The following is a 16,081-nucleotide window of genomic DNA, read 5'->3' as shown; positions in this document are numbered from 1 at the left end:
GGAAGTCACTGGAACCCACCTGACTGCTTTGATGGGTCTCCCCTGCACAGAAGGAAAATATGGTTCCACTCATGGACTTCAGAAAAAGCTGAGGTGAAATTACTTCAGCATGAGTGCTGACATAATTTGGTACAGGTGAATGTATGAAATGACAAAATGAGCAGCACAGGAGCCTTTTATAGTTTGCCTTTCATAGTTTTATGAAACTATAAAATTCATGGTGAATGTTGCTAGCATAAGGGGTAAAAAGAAATAGATTAAAGAAGCCAGTTTTCAAACTTTGAATACGATTTTCTTTTATCTTTTTTTTTTTTTTGCTGCATTTTTGTTTTGTTCTGTTTTGGCCACACTCAGTTATGCGCAGGACTTACTCCCTGACTCTACATGCTGAAATCACTCCTGGTAGGGCTCAGGGGACCATATGTGGTACCTGGGATTGAATCTGGGTCAGTTATGTGCAAGACAAATTCCCTATTCGCTGTACTATCTCCTTGGTCCTCAATACAATTTTGAAATAGCTTTTTTGAGACTTCATAGAACATGAGTGAAGTAGATAAAGCTTTACTAGATTAAAAAGCTAGGCAACTGAGTCAATCTACAAAAGGCCAAAACACTTCCATTGAACTGATAATGATGGTTATTCAATGTTTTCACAAACACACAAAAGCTAATTATAATGAATATATATTTCTGTACATATAAAAACAGTAAATACTAGGTCAGTAGTTATTTCATAAGACTCTTCTCCATGCTAATTTTTTATTGAACAATAGAAATATCATTTTTATCTTTAATTTACCTGTTGTTTTTAGAACTACCTGCCATGCCTCTATTAACCTACCATGCCTCATCTTCATAATTCAAACTAATATGTTAAACTTTCTTAAGGTTGTAAATTAGTTTTTAAAATAATAATCACTGGAATCTCCAGCATACAAAAATATTTCAGACAATTTATTTTTGTTTTATTTATTTATTTTTATTGAATCACCCTGAGAACAGTTACAAAGCTTTCTGGTTTAAGTCTCAGTCATACAATGACAAAACACCCATCCCCTCACCAGTGCACATGTCCCACCACCAAGAACCCCAGTATACTGCCCCCCACACACCCCACCCTGCCTGCGTGGCAGATGATTTTCACTTTATTCTCTCTTTATTTCGATTACATTAAATTTTCAACAAAAAACCCACTATTATTATTTGGAATTTTCCCCCAACAATCAGACCTGCCGAAAAGGTATCATTAGATAATTTGTTTTCTATTGCTGATAATGAAGAGCATATGATGTTGCATGACCGTGATAGTGGCCACACGGTTTTGGAATTCTGGTATTTTAGTAATTCCAGAGGTATTTCTTCCAGCAGCCACTGCTTTCTGAGATTGATTTGTGTGCCTCTGGGATCATGGCCATTCAGGAGCGGAGGAGCTGTTCATGGGTGGCCACTCAGGGTCTCATCTGGGCAGGGAGCAGGGCCGGTTCTGCTCCCCATCTTGAGATTTCCCACATGCCCCATCACTGCAAGCTCCTACCTCTCTGTCTAATTGGCTCCAAAAAGTGGCAGCCACCATGCTGCTGCAAAGGGGAAAGGCCAAGGGACAAAAACCCTTCCCCTCTGGGGCGCCACGGGGCCATAGCTTAGTTCACAGTCCAGGAGCATTTCTGCTAGCAGCAGTCACTGAGTTCCGAGATTGGTTTGTGTGCCTCTGGGATCATAGCCGTTTAGGGGTGGAGGAGTCATTCCTGAGTAGATTTTTTTTTTTTTTTTGGTATATCAGGAAAGGTTGGAGAAATAGTCCTGGTCCCCACATACCAGAGCCATGTTTGTAGAAGCTCATGATCGACAGGATTCCATCTGGAGAAGACGGGGAGACTGCACCTGCTCATCTGGGGCACCCTGGTGTTATAGGCTCGGTCTGGGGTCCGGAGCATTCTCTGGTGTTGTGGTGCCCGCCAGTCAGGATTCTTCCTATTTCAGACAATTTAAAATGAGCTTTAATTTAGAATTAGAAATTCTGTGTTATGTATACAGAATTTAATGATCCATCGGAGGAATTTCAAGAATGCTTTTGGTTATTTCTGATTTATGAACACTAAATTTCTAATCTAACCTTAAAAGATACCATCTTAACATATTATTAAGAGAGTAGGAGATGGGAAAGGGCTCAGGCATGAAGAAATATCACTTGCTTCACTAAGGAAGATGTAAAACTTCAGTGATTAAATGATCAACTGTTTAAGTCAAATAAAATATTAGAAAGGTGCATACAATGGAGGTTCATGATCCAGAGGTTACTGGGAAAATCCTGGTTTAAAAAAGATGGGTTATAGGGGCTGGAACGATAGCACAGCAGGTAGGGCATTTGCTTTGCTTTGCACGCAGCCAACTCGGGTTCAATTCCCAGCATCCCATACGGTCCCCTGAACACCGCCAGGAGTAATTCCTGAGTGCAGAGCTAGGAGTAACCCCCATACATCATTGGGTGTGACCCAAAACAAACAAACAAACAAAAAAAAGATGGGTTATGAAGGCAAAGCATAATGATGTACTTTGTCTTCTCCTTCAGATGGTGGCCAGGGTTCTCTTAACACTAGGGGCCTGACTTGTCCACTCAAATGGAAGCATAGTTCTCAGATAAACTGAGGTGATCAGTTCACCAGAAAGAAAGCAAACTTGAAGGAAGGCAATGGTTCATAGGAAATTAGGGATAAAGAGAGTTCAGAATTAAACCAATCTGAAACTAGCAGTCAGAGTGTGAGTGGAAGTTTAGAGAATCAGATGTGGGTCAGAGAGCAAGAAGATAGTGGCAAGATGCAAGAGATCAAAGAATAGCCTCAACAAGTCTCTGGAACAGCAGAATTCTCCTGCTCTGGAGACAGCCTGCTCTGGCCTAGGGCTCATCCTTAAGAACAATCGAAAATGTACCAGGATGTCATGCAGGCTGAAGGAATCAAGGACTCATACGCATATAGAGCAGTGGTCCCAGCATTATCTGAGGAGAAAACCCTTGTTACATGAAAGTAACTAATATGTGATGATGGATTAATGGAGAGAGAGTCAAATCTAATAAAACTGAAAAATAATCTTGAGAGAGATTACTAGAGCACAAGGACTGGGTTTTTAAAACTATGCAAGGAATTTGATAAAGACATGATATGAGTTTTATCCTATTTATCACATTGTCCTTAAAGACCCAGTGATTAATAATAATAACAGCAGAAGAATTTGTATTATCCTGGAAAATTATTGCTAAAAATATGCTTTTCTAACTCTTATTTTTAGCTCCGACAAATAAGATTTTTAACTAAAAACTATTGTCTGACAGAATTATATTTAAACAACAATTCATTGTTTAATATAGAAGGTAAGTCTTAAATATTCTGTACTGATTGAATTTGTTGTGAAGCATTAACTTTTAAAATATGGAACTGATAATTGCCTGCAAAGATCTTTTGACATCTCTGTTGAAAACATGTAGTTAAATCTATAATTTAAAGAAATATGCTATTTTATTATGGTTTTTATTCAATACTGATATGTGCCTTACTAAAAATGTGTTTTTACCAGAAATTTTTCCATTCTTCATAATCTTAAAGCTGATGATTTCAAGTCAGATATTTATTGCAGTTGTTGTACACGATACTTAATGTACCATAATTAATAAATACAAAGAACTACAATGCATTTCTTTAATACATCATAGGTTCAAAATGTCATAAGTTTTAAGCTCCACCAGAAAGGAAAATTTGCCAGTTAAATTTACATTAATTGCATTACGATGTAACTGCCAAAATGCACAACCTACCCTAAAAATTGTGGGAAAATGTGGAGTTTAGAATTAAAATAGAATGATTATTTGACTTTCTAATGCATAAAGAAAGATTTAGTTGAATAATTGGATGAAAGTATTGAATTCAATGCGACATTTTTTTATTGGCATATTTAGTAGTACTATAACAAATAAAAAACAAAGACAATATCTTCTCCAAAATCAAACCCCTAAAAACAATTACTGAGAGAGGTGGATCAAGAAGTGGCATGGGGGTGTGGTGCACAGGGTCTAAACACAACTGAGGCCTGACCCAGGGCCAAGCAGAGAAGGGTGATCTCCTCAGACAAAGAGAAGCCACCAAGAATCTAAATGTCTTGGTAGGAGTCCAAGGCTTTCTTCCTATCTTCCTGTGATAACCCCTAGATTAACTTTTATGTGCTCATTATGTGTTCCAAGAACTCCAGGCCAGGATAACTTGGAGAAATTGTATATACTCTTCTTTCAAATGTCATTCTGATTTTTTTTCATTCTGGAGAAGCTTTTATTTCTTCTTAAATACCTCTGTCTGTCTGTCTCTGTTTGTCTCTCTCTCTCTCTCTCTCTCTCTCTCTCTCTCTGTCCTGTTTCTTCTCTCTCTCTGTCTCTCCTAACATTTCTCTAAGTGAGTTTCTTTAAATAAAACTATTTACACACATACACGCACACATATACACACACATACACTCACAACCCCAATTACAAAAATGATCAAAAGATTTTGCAAGTGGGCCCACAAAATGATTATGTGGTGACAATTAGCAAATTTGTATAATTTTTGCTCATTTTTGTATAATGAGATTCAGAGTAGTTAGCCACTAGAGGAATAAACCCCATATCAATAGACACAGAGAGGGCATTTGACCAAATCCAATATTCATTTATGATTTTTTTAAATGAAACAATCTTTCAACGAAATGGGGATAGAAAGAACTGTCCTCAGTACAGTAAAGGCCATATATCATAAATCCATGACTAATATCATTCTCGATGATGAAAAACTGAAAACCTTTTTTCTAAGATTATGCAAAAGACAAGGATGTCCTGGAAGGAAGGAAATCAAGGGGGTGTGGAAGAACATGAGAGTGGGAAGTAATGGGGGAGCGGGGATTGAGGTTTCAGTTACACTGGTGATGTGGGAGAATGGTACACTAATATATCCAAAACACAGATTCAATAACACAGAAAACATAAGATCTAAGCTGCAACCACCAGACCTTTAGTGGCATCAAAGAGTGGTGGGGTAATTGGGGGTGGTGAGGGGGGGAAGAAGATAAGTGTTTCCCTCCCCCAAATCAAGGTCCTAGCACTCAGGACAAGTACAGTATTTAGGGCGCATGCCTAGCATATACCTGGCCCCATCAATACCCAGCACCACATGGGTCCCCAAACAACCTTGGGTGCAGCCCTGGAGGCCCCCAACACCATGGCTGTGGCTGGGATAATAGGCAGCACGGCAGCTAGAGCAGCACCACAGACTCAGACCTGAGGACTGAACCTCTGTCTTTGCTGGCTGAGACTCATTTGTGTCGCCCCAAGTTTGGCTTAGCACCTTTTGGGAGAGCCCCTTCACAAAAAAAAGACAACAGAAACACCAAACAAACTACCTGTGCCTGGAAATCAACTACCCAAAGAAGAAAACTATAAAACACTATTAAAGGAGGGGCCGGAGCAATGGCACAGCAAACACGGCACTAGCCTTCTACGCAGCCAATCCAGGTTTGACCCCCAGCATCCCCAGAGCCCACCATGAGTGACTCCTGTTCACAGAATAAGCCCTGAGCACTGCTGGGTGGGGTCCAAACATAGGAAGGAAAAACTAAAATTATTAATAGAAATAGATGACATGAGGAAGTGGAAACACAGTCTCTGTTTACTCATTCCTAACACTGAAGGGTGGATTAACTGACCACTGGTTTCATTTATTTGTTTGGGGACTGAACTCTGCAATGCATAGGACTGACCATTTTTTATTTCATCACCTTGAAATGCACTGGATTTATGTTGCTTTATATTTATATCTGGGGACTACCCTGCAACGTGCAAGGCTCAAGGATCACTTCTAGAGCTACTCAGGGAACCAGATGTGGTGCCTGGAAACTAGCCAGCAGTAGCAGCATGCACAGTGCCTTAAACCCTCTGCAGCCCCCAACCATTCTCTCTTTTTAAGAAATGCCTTTTATGTAATCAACCTCAGTTTGACTGCCCCAACACCATATATGGTCCCCCAAGCATTACCAGGAGTGAATCCTGAGCGCAGAATTAGGAATAGCCCTAAATCCTTCTGGGTATGGCCCTCAAACAAACAAAACTCTGCTCTCTCACCTTGCCCAGTTCGTAGGATCTGCACGGGCACAGCACATCCAGATGTATAGCATGAATGCTTTAGGAAGTACATGGTTAACAGCCAAAGTTGGTATCCAAACTCCACCATACAAACCCCACCATATCCTGGGCTGTGCCTCAGTACCCAAACCTGAGATGGAACTTTACCCTTCTTACCAATACCTTGAAGGACAGTCAGTCTTTATATCCAAGTCCTAAGTATCTATAGGATATATGAGATATGTTCTATATATCCTGGTATATATGCCCTTTATATCCAGAGTTTAAGCAAACTCTGCCCTGATTATTTGCATTTGAGACCCAAAACCTGTCTTGCTCACTGGTACTTGAGAGAGAAGCTGAACTTCATATCCAAATCCCACCCAGTTTACTGGCCCGTGGGCATTTAGTCTAGTTAGAAAGACTAACTGCTACTGCTCACTGGGCAAAGGTGTCTCAAGCCAGCCTATGCAAATCAATACTATTCTCCATATCAACAGAAGGAAAAGTAAACTAAATGACCATGCAACAAATACAAAGAAATCTTTTAACTATCCTCAACTACATTCGTGACTTTTAAAAAGAATAGAAAAACTCAAGAAGGGATAGAAGGAACCTATATCAAAATAGTAAAGGTCCACATTTAACATCCACAACTAGCATTATACTTAATGGTAAAAACGGAAAGCTTTCCAAGATCAAGTAAGAGGCATGGATGGTCACTTTTTCCACTATTCAATTTAGTATTGGAAAATTTATCCCCAGACACAAAAATTAATCATTTGAAAAGATACATGCATTTCTATACTCACAGCAGTCACTGTCATCCCGTTGCTCATCGATTTGTTCGAGCGGGCACCAGTAACGTCTCTCATTGAGAAACTTTTTGTTAGTGTTATTGGCATATCCAATATGCACAAGTAGCTTGCCAGACTCTGGTGCGCGGGCTCAATACTCTCAGTAGCTTGCCAGGCTCTCCAAGAGGGTCGGAGGAATAGAACTCGGGTCGGCCGCGTGAAAGGTGAAAGCCCAACCGCTGTGCTATCACTCCAGCCCACTCACAGCAGTACTATTTACAATTACCAAAATAAATACTGAAACAACCCAACTGTATAATGAAGTCATGGTATATGTACACAATGGAATACTATGCAACCATAAGAAAAGACAAAATCTTGTCTTGTTTCTTCTACATGATTGGAGGTAACAGTCATGTTAAGTAAAATTAAAAAGACATATGACTCAAATTCTGCTTCTTGGCACCTATCCTAAGAAAGCAAAAGACAGTTTGAAAATATTCATGATATTTTTCACTTGTATGTTCACTACTTTACAATAGTAGCACTATAACACTGTAGCACTGTTGTCCCGTTGTTTATCGATTTTCTTGAGCGGGCACCAGTAACATCTCCACTGTGAGACTTATTACTGTTTTTGACATCGAATATGCCACAGGTAGCTTGCCAGGCTCTGCTGTGCAGGCAGGATACTCTTGGTAGCTTGCTGGGCTCTCCAAGAGGGACAGAGGAATCAAACTCGGGTCAGCTGCATGAAAGGCAAAGACCTGAAAACAGCCCAACTTTCCAAGGACAAATGAGTGAATAAAGGAACTTGTATATGACACAATGAAAATACATTTAGTATAAGACAATATGAAATCCTGCAATTTGCTGCTACATAGATGGAATTGGAAGATATAATGCTGAGTAAAATGGGTCAAGTGGAGAAGGACAAATACTGAATGAGCTTTCTTGAATGTGGATTATAAACATAGTAAATTGAAAAAAAAAAAAGAACAATGATAACAGACCCTGAGAGTCAGCCCGAAGATCTGAGTTTGTCCCCAGTACCACATGGTTACCCCAGGACCCCCCTCCCACAATGACTAGGTGTGGCCCAATCAACCCTTCCCTCAAACCCCTCCACATACACATTTGAAAAAGAACAGAGTGGAGCGATAGCACAGCAGGTATGGCGTTTGCCTTGCATGCTGCTGACCCGGGTTCGATTCCCAGCATCCCATATGGTCCCCTGAGCACTGCCAGGAGTAATTCCTGAGTTCAGAGCCAGGAGTAGCCCCTGTGCATTGCCAGGTGTGACCCCCCAAAAAAAAGAGATTTAAATACAGAAATCTCTTAATTTTTCCCCTATTTTTATTGAGGTATTTCATTCACACTACTGCTAATAAGCAGTATTACATGCACACATTGTTCCAACACCTCACCCACCACAAAAGTGTCCACTACCCTCCACAATGTACCAGGAACCCCTCCCATCCACCTCCCCTACTCTCCCCACATAAACTTAGTTCTGTGAACCAACTCTCCAGGTCTATGCCTTTGGCCATTTGTTGCTTCCTTACTACCTTTCTTTATACACCACATATGAGAGAGGTTATTCTATACCTGTCTCTCTCCTTCTGACTGGTTCACTCAACAGGATACCCTGTAATTCCATGACGTAGCAGCAAACTGAATAATTTCTTTTATATTCTAAACTGTTACAGTGTGTATATAAACCAGTTTATTCAGTCATCTTTCCTTGAACATTCAGGTTGTTTCCAGATTTTGGCTGTTGTGTTGCAATAGACATAGGCATACAAGTGTCTTTTCAAAATAGTGTTTTTGAACCCTTTGGGGTAAATGCCCAAATGTAAAATTTCTGGGTTATAATAGAAGCTCATTTCCACATGGTGAATCAGTAAAAGAATTTTTAAAAAATTAAAAATAAATAAATAAAATAAAAATAATACTTGAAAAAAAATAGAAGCTCAGTTCTTAGTTGTTGGGGAAATACCCATATTGTTTTTCAAAGAGGTCTAAAGATGAAGGTTCCTCCCCTCCCTCTCCACCACATCCACACCAGTAATTCTGGTTTTTATTTTTTTATGCGTTTATGTATGCCATTCTCACACTCACAAATTCATTGCTACAGGAGAAAAAAAAATAGGGGCTGGAGAGATAGTATACTGGGAGGAACACTCACATTGCATATGGTCAATGTGAGTTTTGTCCCCTACACTCCATTTGGTCCCCTGCACTCCCCTAGGAGAAATTCCTGAGTACAGAGGAGTAAGCCTGAGCATAGCTGATGTGCTTCCCTACCATAAAACAAACAAAAAATAATAACCTAGAAGAAAAAAGAAAAAATATAACAATGGGAAGAGATTGACTATATTCCCACATCATGATAAATTATTTAAATTCTTATGCCTTAAAGTACGCATGATAATTCATAGGACAATTGATAATCCATGCTTCTATCAGCTCTGTGTATTCTTTGATTTTGTCTAACTAATATGTTTAAATAATTGAAAGATGTTTAAACTATTATAAAAGTTGTGTGTGTTTGTTTTTCAGGCCTGCACCATTTGCCTTCATTGCATATACTCCTACTACACCACAATGAGCTAACAAACATTAATGCAACTGTAAAGGAATTGAAGGGAATGACAAATCTGAAGACCCTAAGTATCAATTTGCATTTGTTTTTCCAGTTTTGTTTTCAGTTTGGTTTTGAGGCCATACCCAGCAGTTTTCAGGGGCTACACTGGCTTTCGTGCAGTCTTGGGGATTAATCCCATTATTTCACATTCAAAGCATTTTCTCCAGCGTGATGCACTATCTCTCCTGATGTTTGCACCTTTATATAACCATAACCCTATGCTTTAATAATAGGATATTTTTTTCATTTTTTCAGATTTAAAATTAGAGCAACTAGGGCTGAAGCAATAGCACAGCGGGTAGGGCATTTGCCTTGCACACAGCCGACCTGGGTTCGATTCCCAGCATCCCATATGGTCCCCTGAGCACCGCCAAGAGTAATTTCTGAGTGCAGAGCAAGGAGTAACCCCTGTGCATTGCCGGGTGTGACCCAAAAAGCAAAAAAAAAAAAAAAGAGGAACAACATTGATAACTAAAATACTTAAATTTTCCTGAGAATAAAACTAAATCTTGAAAAGGGAGGGGAAAATTTGTTAAATGCATACCAAATGAAAACCATAAAAGTGACAAATGTACATGTTTATGTTTATAGGTTTAAATCTGCTTTTTTATTTTAATGCTTGATTCCATTTGTATCAAATCATGTCTAGAGTAGGAACATCTATAGAGAGCACTTCCAAGAGACAAATCAAATATTTTCAAGTAGCTTAGTGTTTTCCCAGGATTGTTTGATGAGGGCTAAAGCATAAAAGGTATGAATTTCTTTAAAACACATACACACACACAAAAAAAAACCCTGGGCCCGAATGACAATACAGCAGGAGGGCATGTGCCTTGCATATGGCCAACCCAAGTTTGATCCTCTGCATCCTATATAGTCCCAGAGCACAGCTGGGTGTGGCCCCCAAACAAAGACTGTTTTTTGAATTTTCCAAAATGAAAAAACAAGAATTGTATATTTAAGATGGGTGAATTATGAAATCGGTGGTATATATATAAATAAAGTCACCAAAAAATGAAATATTATATGTAAATTTTCAATTGGTGAACAGCAAAAATCATATGCATATTGGTCTCTGTGTTAAAAAGAAGGAAGAGATAAGTTAGAAAAGCAACACTCTTTTTAACCTCAGTAAGCATATAATCTTTTAGGGTAAACAAACACAATCACAACATAGGACAGATAGATCTAGGTGTATTTTTTAAAAGACACCAGATCAATGAGTGGATTTTCAAACTTCAAAGTTTAAAGAATTATTTACTTTCTGTATATGTTATTGTTTTACAGAGACAGGGATCATATGTAAAACCTTATATATGAAGCCTGTGCTCTATTACTAAGCCACATCCCTGCTCCTGCAAATTTTCTTAAATAATGTTATTAAATGAGAAATTTTCCCTACTCACCTGTTACTCATTTCTCAAAATTGCTCATGATAGTATTTTGAATGTGAGTAAATTGATGTTGATGAAGAGCATTCTAATCTTTAGTAACAAAATTTTTCATATATTTTTAGTGTTAGTTATGTATAGTATATTAAACAAAAATGATTCATGTGCTCACAGTTGATACTTTAAGCCCTAATATTAAAATCACAACAAGTTCATGGCATTTCCATACTTTGGAGACCTATAATCAGTTGTTTCTCACAGCTTTTTTTTGTTTCCTGGTAAGACTTAGGATTTGTCCTGCATATTTGAATTTTTAGGACTTTCTGTACTGACCAAATGCTTCTTTGATTCAAAGCCTTGCTAGAATAGATCCAGAAGATGGCTTTTCTTTTTCTTTCCATCTTTCTAAATGAATAAATAAATAAATAAATAAATAAAAAGCTAATAGTTATTTCTCAGGATTGTTTTAGGTATTAAACCATTAAATCATTTATTGACCTGATATTTTTAAGTAACAAGAAAAAGCAAAATTGTTATTTGTGTGCTCTCGCGCACGCGCCTCTGTGTGTGTGTGTGTATGTGTATCTGTAACTCCAAAAGTGAAGTTCCACTTCAACTTGAGGGCTAGTCAATCAAGAGATATGGTGGTGAGTGGGTCAAGAAAGAGCTCTGACATGGACAACAAGCAGACAGGTCTTGGAAGATGCCAGGCTCACGTTCCTAAAAAAACAACTGGCCTGCACTGTTATTGAGGGGGAAAGAAAAAGGTTTTGAGAGATAGAGAACAGGGAAGCACATTTATTTTAAGAAAGAATGGGTTGCAGAGCAGAGGTAGCCAGAAACAAATTCAGTCCTTGATGAGTACTTGAGTGCTGGTGCCCTGAGGCCTACTCTGTCTGCTTATCTAGATCAAACTTTTCTGGAAAGGGGCAGCTCAATTGTTCCTATCTTTAGGAGTTTTTTTTTTTTTTTGAGGGGGGTGGTTTGCTGTTTGTTTGTTTTTGGTGGTGGGGGAATCAAGATGAGTACCTTGGTGTTTTTTTTTGGTAGAAGGATAAGGGATAAGGCAAGGACAGATCTTTGTGCTCCTAATTTCTTTGGGCAGAGATTCAGTATATTTTTATTTTATTTTATTTATTTTTTATTTTTTTAATAAGAATTTTATTTTATTGAATCACCATGAGAAAAATTACAATGCTTTCAGGCTTAAGTCTTAGTCATACAATGCTGAAACAACCATCCCTTCACCAGTGCCCATATCCCACCACCGAAAAAAAAACCACAGTACACCTCCCATCCCGCCCAACCCCGCATCCCCCCACCCCTGCCTTGTAACTGATAAATTTCACTTTACTTTCTATTTACTTTGGTTACATTCAATATTTCAACACAAACCTCACCATTATTGTTAGGAGCACCCCACTAGAGTCAGACCTGTTGTGAAGAGAAATGAGGTCACGCAGTTTTGGATTTCTGTACTTTAACAACTAAGTCCAGGGAGATTTCTTCCAGATATTGGATCATTGCAAGCTTGTAAACCCCATCTGTGGTTGTCATAATATGGCGGTCCCCACGCCCTTCATCCCTGGGAAGGGACAGGTGAGAGAGAGAAATACCTTTCCCCTCCTGGGTGGGCATGGGGTCGTGGCTTAGTTCTCAGGCTGGAGACATTCTGCAAGTAGCTGCCCATGTTGAAATTGGTTCAGCTGGGTCTGGATTCACGCTCGTGCTGCTGCACGCATGTGTGGCCCCCGGGGTTACATCTCGGCAGTGCTATATTTTTATTTTAATTAAATAATTTAGGTACACAATCTTGTAAGAAATATATTTTAAAATATATATGTATGCATATATTATACATATGTAACTGACTTAAAAATAGTCACTGCAATCACATTTTATTATTGTCCTTGAGAAGACGTTTTATATATTTCATTAAAAGTCATTGTAATAATCTTATGACATGATCAGAATCTTTTGCTTTTGGTGATGATGCAAGGTTCAGAGTTTTAACCAAACTGCTAAGGCATGCTGAAACTCAAACTAGTGACTTCTTCTTGTACTCATCATTTATTTGTTCATTCCGGCATTTGTTCAATAAATATTTATCATTTATTCATTTATTCAATAAATATTTATCATGTATTCACTACGTGACACTCTTAGATATTGAGGACAAAGAAGTGAACAAGAAAAACTCCATCTGGACCTTTTGAGCTTACAGTTATATAACACAGTCAAAATGTTTCTTAGGCAGCTGAAGAGACATAATACAAAATTAATTGTACAACTTAAGTGTAAAAGTTCAATATATTTTATTTTTTTGTGTTGTTTGTGTGTATGGGGGGGGGTCATACCTAGCTGTGCTCATGGTTTACTCCTGGCTTTGAGCTCAGGGATCACTCCTGTTAAACTCAGAGGACCATGTGTGGTGCTGGGGGTAGAACTCAGGTCAGCTATGTGCAAGGCAAGTGTCTTGCCCATTGTACTAACTCTCAGGTCCCCTCAATAATTTTTTTTTAATTTTTATTTTTTTATTGAATCACCGTGAAAAAAGTTACAAAGCTTTCAGGTTTAAGTCTCAGCCATACAATGATCAAACCCCCATCCCTCCACCAGTGCACATGTTCCACCACCAAGAACCCCAGTATACCCGCCTCCCAACCCCTACCACCTGCGTGGCTAATGATCTTCACTTTATTCTCTTTATACTTTGAATACATTCAATATTTCAACAGAAAACTCACTATTGTTATTTGGAATTTTCCCCCAACAATCAAACCTGCTGAAAAGGCATCATTTGATAGTTTGTTTTCCATTGCTGAGAATGAAGAACCTATGAGCTCGCCTGGCCACTGTTGCAGCCGCGTGGTTTTGGATTTCTGCTATTTTACTAATTAAGTCCAGAGAGATTTCTGCCAAAAGTTGCCAAAAGAAAAGGCTGAGAGTTAGTGGTTAGTAGGCCTCCGGGATCAAAGTCTTTTAGAAGCAGAGGAGCTGTTTTGTGTGCTGCCGCTCCCGGTCTCGTCTGGACGGAGAGTGCACTGGTAACACCCCCACCCCCATCCCGAGATCCCTGCTTGTCACGTCACTGCAAACTCGTACCTTTGCATAGTGGGCTCTAGAAGATGGGGTCGCCACGTGGGTGCCGCCACCGCTGCCCCCGCAGAAAGAAAAGGTGGAGAGAGAAAGACTTTTCCCCTCCCGGGGTGGCATGGGGTTGTAGCTCAATGTCTAGTTGCATTTCTGTAGATGCATGTCTAGATTCATTTCTAGATGCATGTCTAGATGCATTTCTGTAGGAAGCCACTGGGTGCCAAAATTGGTTAGTTGGCCCCAAGGATCATAGTCTTTCAGGAGCAGAGGAGCCGTTTCTGTTTCGTGTGTGGCCGCTCCGGATCTCCCCCTCAATAATTTTTAAGCCAGCTTACTTTGCAATATTTAGAAGTGAGTCAAGACAATCACCCTAAATATTATTTAACAGGGTACTGTCCTGAACCAAGATGTGTGGCATGGAAGAAAATGGAACCTGAAATCCTTCATGAAACTATTAGCTGAAAAATAGATTTTCCTGCACTGATGGATTCTGGAGAATTGTTTGAAAGATTTGCATACAAAACTTTGAAAGTTTAAAGTTAGAGTTTAGAGTAAAGTTTCAGTAGCACAGTTTAAGGGCTTGGCCTCTCCTTTACCTATGTACAATGTCACTGGTTCTGTCTCATGATGCCAAGTTCAGTGTATGACTTCTGAAATGTTATGTCTGGGCCTTTCGTGGCTTGCACCTGATGGTTCCCTGACATTCGAGCTTTCCTTAGTCTCCTGCGATGGCCACATACATGGGAACAAGACCCCTGTGTTCTGTACCTGTCACTGGGGCTTCTCTCAGCTGTATCCCAGCAGTTCCTGTCTCACCACTTTTCTAGTTCCTCAACCGGTCACTATGCTTACAGGTGAGACTCCTGAGTTTAGCACCTTGTCACAACTTGGGTAAGCAAGCCCTGCCTGAATCTGAGCTTTTCTGGGTATCTGAGCCTTGCCTGAATCTGAGCTTTCCTAGGCATCTGAGTCCTTCCTGTGTTCTGCTCCTATCTGGGTCCCGAAGACTGCCTAAACTAGGCCACAAGTCTATAAGTTTAGGCCCTACCTGATCCTGAGGGCCTACAGACATCTGCAAAGATAGAGAAGGAAGAGAGAGAGTTAGATGGCTGAGGGCTTTGTTCTATCTGCTGTAATCTCCCATCCTCCCAAACCATCCCATTATGACCCCCAGCCATCCCATTATCTGTTCTGATTGGATACCTATGGGCAAGTTTTAAAAAGAAACTCACCTGTCACTCTACCCTTCCACTCCAGCTCTATCAAAATGAACAATTGGCCACCTCAAAGAGGTGTGCAGGAAGTTTTTTCTAGTTATCTGAAGGGTTCTAGGTCTAGGGCAATCTGGTACATCATACTTGTCACAAAAAATTAAGTGACCTAAATTATAGTGAGGTCATTTGAAATGCATAACTATAATTGTTCTAACAAAATCTTTATCCATTTTTGAAAGGGAGAGAATTCTGTATACAAATAATTAAAAAGTTTTCAAAAAAACTTCTAGTGGTTAGTATGATCATTTTGCACCATTGCCCTATACTGGTTAAAGATATAAAGGGGGAATTTTGCACTATTAAGCTACTTAGTTTGTGTCTTCAGATTAAGGTCCTCTGAGCCTCATCTGCAATGGCAGATTAGATTCAGCTCATTAAGCAAAATGAGAAACCCATTTATTTTTCAAATGTTAAAACTTTTGTCTTTTCAAGTTGTTAAACCTTATAAAAATGCTAAAGTGTTTATTACTATCATCCCCTTCAATTACAAGTTCTCTAGAGGTCAAGAAAATAGCCTGGAGGGTGAACCTCTAATCCACTTCAGCATTGAACTCTCCACTGGCATTTAGAAGGTGCATTGCCAAGAGATTGCCCAGGAGAGCTTCAGGGAGGCCTGAGAACAGCTGCAGAGTGTGAGGTCCTGGAAACTGAAATTCCTGACTTCCAGGCTGAGTCAGGAGGGCCCCACCTCTTCCCTTCAGGCAAATTACCTTTCCACACCTTCCCTCTCCTGCTCTTTC

At 39.5% G+C, this 16,081-nt stretch overlaps 1 protein-coding gene across 1 annotated transcript in view; it reads left to right on the top strand.

Moving 5' to 3' along the window:
• LRRC72 (leucine rich repeat containing 72) overlaps positions 1-16,081 on the top strand; it is a 64,399-nt gene that overhangs the window by 32,841 nt on the left and 15,477 nt on the right. Inside the window, exons 5-6 of the mRNA XM_004602301.1 lie at positions 3,286-3,367; positions 9,496-9,606. Of these exons, the coding sequence (XP_004602358.1) occupies positions 3,286-3,367; positions 9,496-9,606 (193 nt within the window). The remainder of the gene's footprint in view (positions 1-3,285; positions 3,368-9,495; positions 9,607-16,081) is intronic.

This window comes from Sorex araneus, chromosome 1 (assembly GCF_027595985.1).
Source record: "Sorex araneus isolate mSorAra2 chromosome 1, mSorAra2.pri, whole genome shotgun sequence".
In the NCBI taxonomy this organism is placed as follows: Eukaryota; Metazoa; Chordata; class Mammalia; order Eulipotyphla; family Soricidae; genus Sorex; species Sorex araneus.
The sequence above is the reverse complement of the archived record's forward strand: the minus strand, read 5'-3'. Positions and strand labels throughout refer to the sequence as shown.